At 43.1% G+C, this 9359-nt stretch overlaps 1 protein-coding gene across 2 annotated transcripts; it reads right to left on the bottom strand.

Annotated features, from left to right (window-relative positions):
- Positions 1-2378: 2378 nt before the first annotated feature.
- Positions 2379-8569, bottom strand: CTXND1 (cortexin domain containing 1). Of its 2 annotated transcripts, XR_012652581.1 has the most exons (3): positions 8390-8534; positions 3526-3605; positions 2379-2516 (listed from the first exon to the last, which is right to left on the bottom strand). XR_012652581.1 is itself a non-coding variant. In XM_075043963.1 (2 exons), the coding sequence occupies exon 2, from the start codon at positions 3549-3551 to the stop codon at positions 3372-3374; it is 180 nt and encodes a 59-aa protein (XP_074900064.1). In that variant the 5' UTR covers positions 3552-3605; positions 8390-8569. The 2 variants fall into 2 exon arrangements, 1 of the variants encoding a protein (XP_074900064.1); XM_075043963.1 differs by lacking the exon at positions 2379-2516 and having other exon boundaries at positions 3372-3605; positions 8390-8569.
- Between the last annotated feature and the right edge of the window lie 790 nt (positions 8570-9359).

The following is a 9359-nucleotide window of genomic DNA, read 5'->3' on the forward strand; positions in this document are numbered from 1 at the left end:
ACAACAAGAAGGTTTTCCATGTTGAAGCTGTTTATTGTGTAAGATAAATACATTTGCAACAAGTTTGAACTATTTCCTCTGAGTGCAATTGCTGGTAGTATGGCATAATGATTAAAAAAGAACCAAAACTAGCAGAGGCACTTGTTGCATGCAGCTGAAATTACTACCAAGCCCAGTGATGCAGCCCCTGCTAAAACACTTTCCACTGGCCATAAGCACAGCTTTGCCGACACGGCTTGCAGGTGGGAGCTGCAATGATGCACCTCGGGTGGGCAAGTCCTGAGTCCGAATGCAAGGAGGATAAAATTTCCGCTTTTGGCGTGATGTTTAGTATTGCTTTTGGTTAAAGAGTGGTGAAGTTGTGTGATTGCAATCAGTGGGGGAAGGCAGGAATTAGAATGCATTTACATTATCTATATAAAAACAATTGCTTTGACTTTTACACAGTCATGTGAAAAGATTGGACATGAATATGTAGATGTTTATAGAGGCCTTTTTTCACAACAGAAGGATGGACTTGACAGGCTATGCCAGGAAGACAAGTGCCTTTTTATTAGAAAACAGAGCTACCCATAGGGGTCTTTCCACTAGGATTTTCAGAAAAATCCATAAAATGGTTTGTACAGCTGGACAAACAGAAAAAAAGAAGTGGCAAACACTCTTGCAAAGCAAACTTATTAATTTGCTTCCCCAGCATTTGTAACCCTTTGCTCTCACACAGGCTTTGCTCCTGCAAGGGCTGTGCGTTGCTGTCCCTGCCCTGTCAAGGACACAGCACGTCACCGACCCTGGTCTCTGTGCAGCCAGGCAGCCCTCTCAGAGGCTTAAACTTAAGCATGTGCGTAAGCCCTTGGCTGAACAGGGGCTTATCGGTGACGCATGACAAAGCCAAGGAGTTCTGCGTGCAGCTAAACATTGGCTGGAGCATTGGCATCGGGAGGTGTGATGACAAGCTCTGTTCTTGCTCTGCATCAGCTGTGAATGCAGCCGGGTGACCTGCAAACTGAAAGCGTCTCTAGCCTGGAAATAGTTTTACTTTGTTATATTGTTTATTCTGTAAGTAGCCCCACTAGTATCAAGGTGGGATACAAGACTTAATGACAAAAAATGGATTCTAAACTTTAGCCCAGGGAACAGAGGCAATCTTTGAGCTAGGGCATCCATTCCTATGGTGCAGGTAGACACATTAATGAATAAGAGAGACCAATGTGTTAGCCCAAAGTATGGTGAACATTAACATTCGTGTCTGAAAAAGTCCTCAGTTACTGCTGATTAACTGGCTAGCAGAAACGGGGGCTAAACAACAGCCTGATGAGCAAGCTGCAGTGGGTAATTGAAGCAGTGGAGGTCTCCTGCTAGAGAATAGCAGAATTAAAGCCAATCCTCAAATCTCCTGCCTCCCAAATGGGATCTCCTACAACAGAGATTAGCAAAAATTGTGCAGTGCAAAAAATCCATGCAAAAATTTCCATATGCCTCACAGCCTGCTATTTTGGGATCTCTGTAATCACAGTGCTGAGCGCCTTACATCCAGACTGTCCTCAGAAATCAGTGGAATATTTAACAAAGCTAGGTGCCACTTGGCATGACTCAAAATACTGCGACCTTAATAAGAGAGTAAATGAAGGTCTGGACAAGTCCTCTGCCTGGGGAGAACTTCCCTTGCTGTATACTAAGATTCAGACCTTCCCCCTTAGTTTTGCAAGAAAGAGTTGTAAATCAGTACCTTATTTCTGTGTCCCTATCTAAGGCTCTCCAAGTGCTTTCCGGTGTTATGAGACAGACAAAATAGTGTGAGACAAGTTAATATCGTTGTACCCATTTCACTGATGAGTAGACTGAGGCACGTAAAGAAGTAACTTATGTGATCGTCAAACAAATCTGTCAGAGCTGAGAATAGTAACCAACAAAGCCTACGTCCTGATTCCTCACTACAACATTTGGTTCCACCTTTCTCACCCACTGTGCATTGCCTTATGGCCAGAACCTAGAGGTCAGATAGGATGGTAAGGAAGAGGAGAAATAGTGAAACACCCTTCTTGCAGATTTGTGCTTTCAAGTCTTGTCCGCTCATGATGCCTGTTGTGGTTGCAGTACCTTCTCCTTATTGCTTCAGCAGCTCCTTACAATCCCATAAGCCAAATATGTAGTCACTAAAAAAGGCAGCTGTGAGCAAACCTTAGAATTTGGGGAGTAGAGGACATGGGAATCCCTCAGTCCCCACTCTTCAAAAGGTAAATAATAAATTTCCAAAGCTTCCATGTTCACTTATGCCTTCTTGCATAACGGCTGTCTTAATGAATCGAGAGAAGGAAACATACAGCTATTTACCTTACAAATTTGTGGGAAAATTCTTCTTTTAAAGTTGCTGAATTTCTCCGAGGTAGAACGCATATTATTGTATGTCACTGTAACTGTTATGCTGCGGAGTCTGTCTGAGTGACAAAGCTGGGAGCAATGTCTCTTTGCTTATTGTCTTTATCATTGTATTTGTGTCTCATCCCACTGAAGTGCACCTGAAACAAAAGATGGATGAAGTTGCATGTGGAATCACTCTTTGAAAATCGCCACAAATTCTATGTAGTTGAAACCAGCAGTGTTCAAGCTCTGCTCCATGGACTTCTGGGGGCTACCAAGCTCATAGTAAGTGGTCTGACACATCTGGCTAATCTATGGACCTGTAGCAGATGATATGCCTGGTTTGAGTAGGATAGAGTCAGGTGGTGCTACAGGGTCAACAGTAGTCCGTGACCCCCTTGGGAACTGTAGTCTGAGAGCTTCTATATCCTGATCACTGGAAATATGGCTGCAGTGGGGTAGGGAGCGTATGTGCAGAACCAAGTGAGTCGAGAATAAATCTGCTTGTATAACCCTACTTAACCAGGGGTGCTTTAGTGCTTCTACTTAATGATGCTCTGGGATACATAATTATAAAATCTGGGCCTTTTTTGAAACACAAATATAATGACTGAGGAAGGTATTTGAAGCAATCTATTTCCAGGAAAGACAAAATGTTCTTGTTGCTTTTCCAGATTCTGATGGTTACCCTGGATTTGCAGGAGATATTGAGGGGAGGACAAACTGTGCTAGACCAAGAGTTACATTAGGAAAAGTCCAGAGGCTTGTGCTACTTGAGTTACAATGATAACTGTTTTCATTAAAATAAGGGTTGCTGCATAGTATTAAACTGTGCTGCCAGAATGGCTTGCTGATATCCTGATCTGTCGAGCAAGAGTCGTTTACACTATGTGCTCTTAGAGATATTGCCGTTGCCCTGCATATCTGAAAATGGCTGTTTGTGTGTTAGCCTTCCAGGTGGGAAAAGGCCTCCTGGATCGCAGCACTTTATGGCTCTGTCTAGTGAAGTCCTTTCAGTCATCTAGATGCTGCTCCTCCCATGTAGACGTAGGGATGGCACTGTAAGGGTCCATGATAACTTTTGCACAGCGAATAATCATCACAATCAAGAAGAGGCAGAGGAAGACAAAACATGCTAATGTCAGTCCCTTGTCCACATCAACGTACACAGGCTCTGGGGTTGGTCCTTCCATTGCTTATGCCGCTCTTCATCTGGGTTTATATTTATTCCTAACATCATCAACCACCTGCAAAACAAACACGGTGTCAGACACAAGTGATTGCTGCTCCTGAGTATGGGGAAACTCGGGCATAAAACTGGAAACAGAAAATCTCTGTGATATATTCTTGTAGGGAAATAAACTTGCAGGAAATGTCATAGCCCAGGTAACTGAGAGCTGTGAACAGAATAAACCTCATCTCCACCTTAATTTAGCCCATGAATGATTCTTGCTAAAATATTAGACAATAAAAAGAGATGTTAACAAAGAAAAGAGAAGCTGTGGTGAATGAACACTATCCACTTGAAATATCATCTCTTAAAAGAGGTACAGACACTGTTCTCATCTCAGCATCTCCCAATCATAAAAATATTTCCCCTCCTCTGCTGCTGTGAAAGAGCAGACAAATGGCAGAGCAGACTGTTTTTATCCCAATTTTCCTCTCTGTCCAAATATTCCCTGTTTCTCACTGGCACGAAGCAAAGTGAAAATTATGCATACTTATTTTCCATAACATTTAATCTCTGGTACTCATACGTTCTCCAGGCAATTGAAGATTTTTAGGAGCAATATAATTTTTAAGTGGATGTTTTATCACCCAAAGAGGTACATGTGGTGGCACTATTAGTACAAGGATTATCATTTTTGATGCAGGTGTCTACATAGCTGAAGGTCTCTTCTGACTTCTTCATCTGAATCCATAACCAAAATGGCTTCAGCAGAGATTGACTCCCTTCTACCTCTGCAAGTTTTCCTCTGGATAGTTCATTAGCTGCTAATGCAAATTGCTTTGTATGATGATGCTGAAGGAGAGGAGCTGACCTGATTCATGGAATTGAGTCACTGCCCAGGGATGGGGGAAACTTTGCCTGACATCCACCTTTGGCCAAGGTGGGGGGTAGAAGTGTTGAGGGTTACTACTGTAAAAGAGCAGGAATATGGAATGCCTCTTTAAAGCAAACAACAACGACAAAGAAGTGGTTCACATCAAATGCAATAATCAATCTAAAAACCGATCCCTGCTTCGTTTGGAGAACAGAGATGGGAAAGGGAAGATATTGAACCACAGGGAGAATTGGGTGAAACTTGGGTATCAAATGGACCAGTTGGTCTCTATAACTACATTAATGCAGTGAGGAAATCCCAAGTACAGGTTTTATCTACATAGTCAAGTTTGCCTCGTTACGTTTCCAGTGAGCTGATGCTGCTGGCAGGGCTATTGCAGTAGCGGTTCACATCTGGCTGGAGCACCGTGTTCTTGCATCATCGAGCTGTGCCAGCTGTGAGTGGGTGTCCCAGTGACTCCTGAACTCTTGTGCCCTGTGAATTTTTCTCAGAGTGAACTGAGGATCTTTTATCTTAAAAGTTCACAGTTCCTTCTCTGTCTCATAATCTACTCCTTTCAAGTTGTTTTCCCATCTCACCACCTCCTAGATCCTACAAGGCAAGTATAAATCAGCTGGGCCCTCTAGTCTATTTTAAGCACAAGGATGGCAGATTTTTTTAATTTCCTGAAAGCACAGAAATTACTGTGACAGCCGGTCCTGCAGCAGGGAGATGAAAGAGAAGCTGATGGCATAAAGTGAATGAAACCAAGCAGACATCGCATGTATTTAACAGTCACATCCTTAGGATGGACCAGCTAGTTTGGGCTCATGAAGAAATCATTGAGGAGTGGGGTCAGGCATGTAATGCTCACCTGGCCTGATCAGAGGTCTATTATTCCCAGAAGACTCTATTAACGCTCGACTTCACCAGCCAAGAGATCTTACATTACAGTTTATGGCTTCATTTGGTGAAAAAGAGTCAAGACTTCATCAGCAAGGCTGAGTATTAACTGTGGATACATTTTTGTGGAGCAAAATAAAAAAAACAATGTTATCAAAACTACTAATGTAGCCCAGTCCTTGAAGGTCCAACAAGGATGGATTTGATTTTTCCCTCCTGACATTCTGGCTATTGTACCATGTGTTGTTATTTCATACTGTTGCCTCCTGCAGAATATCAGAACCGCCTGGTAATTTCCATCAGTACTGATCTTTGATGAAAACCTGCATTTTCAATCAAATGTACTTTCTTCTAAAAGATGAATCATTTACTCGGAAAATCATCTGAGGTTTCAAGTAGACATCCATCCCTTGGAGATTTTTCTTTTCAAAATGGCATCACACCATCTCATGGGAGTTGTGGTTCAAGTGCTGCATCCTTCTGCTTGCCTTTGCCCCCAGGACCATGGCTGGATGATGTTTCCTATGAAACGCCTGAGCTGTCATGCAGCCCCCTCTCCTATGGGAAGGGAAAAGCACGTTATGGAGAGGATACGCCAGGCAGAAAGCTTTACCCCGAGAGCAGAGTAAAAGCATATGGCATCTGAGGTGTAGTTTGCACTGGAAATTACAGTGATAGCTTGGATCTAATGCTTTCAGGTTTAGGTTGATCTGTTTTGCCAAAAAGCCAGCATTTCAGTGGAAATATAAATATTTTTTTCCAAAAAAGCTCTAGTCTTGAAGTTGTATACATTACGTGTCTTCCATCCTTCTGCTCTCCCCGTAAAGTGGATAACATTTCTGTGCTGTGACTACTATTCTACATTAAGTCATTACCGATGGAGAATGTATTTCTTGGGGCTGGCCAGAAGGACCTGGCTTTCCAAGTTGCTCTCCTCACTCACAGCTTGACTGCTCACCTGAATCTGCCTGCGCACCAGCATTGTCAGAGGGGGAAACTTCCTCTGCAGGTCCAGCTTGTCAGAGCTGCACCAACATAATGTTCATGCTCACCCGAGTCACATGGAGGATTAGGTGTCAGAAGGCATTTGCTGGTGTTCTGTGCTGTTAGTTATTGCAATTGCATTTCAGCGGGCTTGGCAGTGTAGAGACATTTATTAGTGCTGAATGGTGCCAAGTGCTGTAACAGGCTTGAGTCTGAGGCAGTTGTCTCCAGATTAATTTATTGTTGCTGGAACATACTACTGTTCTAGACCATGCATCTGAGGACCAGCAAGAGATGGTCCTCAGATGTGAAAGGAGTTATTTGCATGTGTTCACTAGGGCTGGTTCCTCCTGAGAAAGTCCAGCTCCCTGGTTTTACCGTGGGCATGCTGTTTGATTATTATTTCCTAAAAACCCTTTAGCACCACTGCAGGTAGGGATCTGCCTGTGGATACAGCAGCATATAGGGAGGGAACAAGCTTGTTCCCATGTGAATATCCAACGTGCCTTGTGTCTCCCAGCACAGACAGCTGAGGCTGCTGCATGGCAATGATGTGCTTACATACGTGAGGGCGGGAGGGTACAGCAGCTACGTGCTGCTCCCCGCTGTCTGCCAGGTTCTTGTGGTCTTCCATCTCTAGAATAGCTGAACAACTTGTTCTGCTTATTTCCCATTTGCTTGGCCAGTGCCTTAACCTCCCCTTTCATTTCCTTGGTGCCCAGCAGTATAGCCAGGCTTGGAGGTGGAAGTGTCTTACAGGTTGAAGCAGAGTTGGTCTCTGCTGGAGGAGGCTCTGCCTGCACATCCTACCATCTATCTCAGCCATGGGGGGAACGTGCTGTGTACGTTAGCAGAATGGTTTTGCAGATCCCTGTGTGGCTTGTGAAATCAGTAAGTGCTATTGAAACTAACTCTCGCTCTGGCTACAGACTGGTTGGCTGGATGATTTGCTCCTATTTACCAGCACAGGCGATGTTTACAGCATATGTGTGTGGGGGGGGAAAGATTAGCAGAAACAATTATAAAATCTCATACTCGAATGATCAAGTTTTCTCTGAATAGCTGAATTGTAGAAAATGACTTTTTTTTTCCAGCTTGTCAGCACCGAGCTGTAGAATTATATTTTTTTAATTTCTTCAGATTTGTTGAAAATATAATTTAGTTTAAACAAAGCCAACAGATGAAGAAGGGCAATTCCTGGTTCAAACTATTAGGCAGTTTAGCAGTCCTGAGCGTATGCTCTTCTGTAAATCCTCAGGTGTTTCAATACAATCTCTCCCCCTCTAACTCCTTTGAGAATAGATGGGTGCTGCAGGCAGACTCATCTTCCCATGGATGGAGCTGTGCTGGCTTGTGGTGGGCAGTGTAATTCAGTACCAAAAGTGGGGGCCAGGGCCAGGACTAGGCAGCAGCTGTGTCTCTTCAGAGGGGTCGGCATCATCTCATTTTGATGCCCTGGTCTCCCCAGCTTGTTGTTGTCTGACCATTCTTGCAGTCAGGAGACCCTGCAGCCTGGCAGTCATGTGCAAGAATGGTCAAGGACCATGGCCTGGGGCTAAAGAGCTTTGGTACCTCAATGAAGAATCCATCCTGAGCATTTTGTCTTTGCTCTGCTGTTTGTTTTGTGTTTCCCGGTGCTCTTTTCATGAGGGATTGCCACAGAAGAGAGGATATATTAATTTTTTATGACCTTATGTACACAAGCAGAAAGAGATATGTTGGCATCCTCTTTAGTACACCAGCTCTATTACAGACTCTATGTAATATTTGTGCTCATTGGTGTGGCTGAATTTTGCGGTCATTCTTACCTATGCATGATACTTTAAAAGACACGCTTTTTTCCCAGACCTGACAATCTTAGCACTGTCACTTTAAATAAAAGGTAATAATGTACCCACATATATTGCAGAGAGCTGGTCTAAACCATACCAGTTCCTATGCTGGTTAATCATCTTTCTGCTCATCTCAACCCATAGGATATATTTCAAAACATTTTCTTTTTTTTCTTCTGTACTCCTTTCCCAAAACAACAGATGTGCAGGGAGGGGAAGGGAGGGAAGGGAAACTATGTGATTTCATATATGCAAGCAGATCCCTACCTTCCAGACCTGGGGAGGAAGCCTGTCACATCCCAGCATGGCAGCATTGTGGAGTTAAAATCCTTACTGTAGTCATATTTTAAAAGTTTTGTTAGTCAGTGTGGCTTTAACGGCATTCAGGCTCCACTCAGGTTCACGTCCACCCAGACCTGGAAGCAGTTCTCCTCACCGGTGTGTTCTGGAAAAAAAAATAATAATTCACAATTGCTCATCACGCAGGATGTGGGCGTTACAGATTCGTTAAGCGGTTGGGAATCGCTCCAGTGACAGCCTGAGGCAATCGGATACAGTCATACACAAGATGGATTTATTTGTCAGACACTCCCTGAAAGAACATTTATGACACAAAGAGCGACATTCAAGGCCAAAGTCATCATATCTTTATTTCTTCTTAAACAAGCAAAAATCCCATTTTTAATTCATAGTGAAAGATCAACCAGGTCTGAATTGATACTGCTCAGGAGTCTGCATCTTTAGTTAGTTTTTGGATTTTTGTAACCTTTTTTTTACAAAAATGGTCAGAATCAAAGTGAAACATTTCAGTTGCTTAAACAAAACTATTTGATCGATCTGGACTGATATACCAGGAATTAAAAACTATTAATGATTTGGATTTTTTTTCAGTCTGATATGAGGTGATACTCTTTTTTATATGCACACAAAATAATTTCAACCAGACAAACTCTTAAAACTTGCTGGATGACAAACCCATTTTCCCACTCAACTTTGTTAACTCTCTGGAATTTCTTATGGCCCAAAGTCCAGAACTCCTGCTCAGCAGCACCAGTTATCAACTCACAGAAAGATTGCTCAAAACCTTACTTTTCCTCATTGCTATATGGGCGTCAGGACTTTGCCATGAACCATACCTACCATGCTAAGGTCTCTGTGAGCATGGACCAAAACAACAGCAACCGTTCCAGGGAACTTACGGTCTAAGGGTGAAGAAAAGAGAATATTTGGCTTGGAG

The sequence above is a fragment of the Buteo buteo genome, chromosome 13 (genome assembly GCF_964188355.1).
Source record: "Buteo buteo chromosome 13, bButBut1.hap1.1, whole genome shotgun sequence".
Classification (NCBI taxonomy): domain Eukaryota; kingdom Metazoa; phylum Chordata; class Aves; order Accipitriformes; family Accipitridae; genus Buteo; species Buteo buteo.

Bases quoted from the DNA above. Each gene is read 5' to 3' on its own strand.
- CTXND1 (XM_075043963.1), bottom strand. From the start codon at position 3,551: ATGGAAGGACCAACCCCAGAGCCTGTGTACGTTGATGTGGACAAGGGA.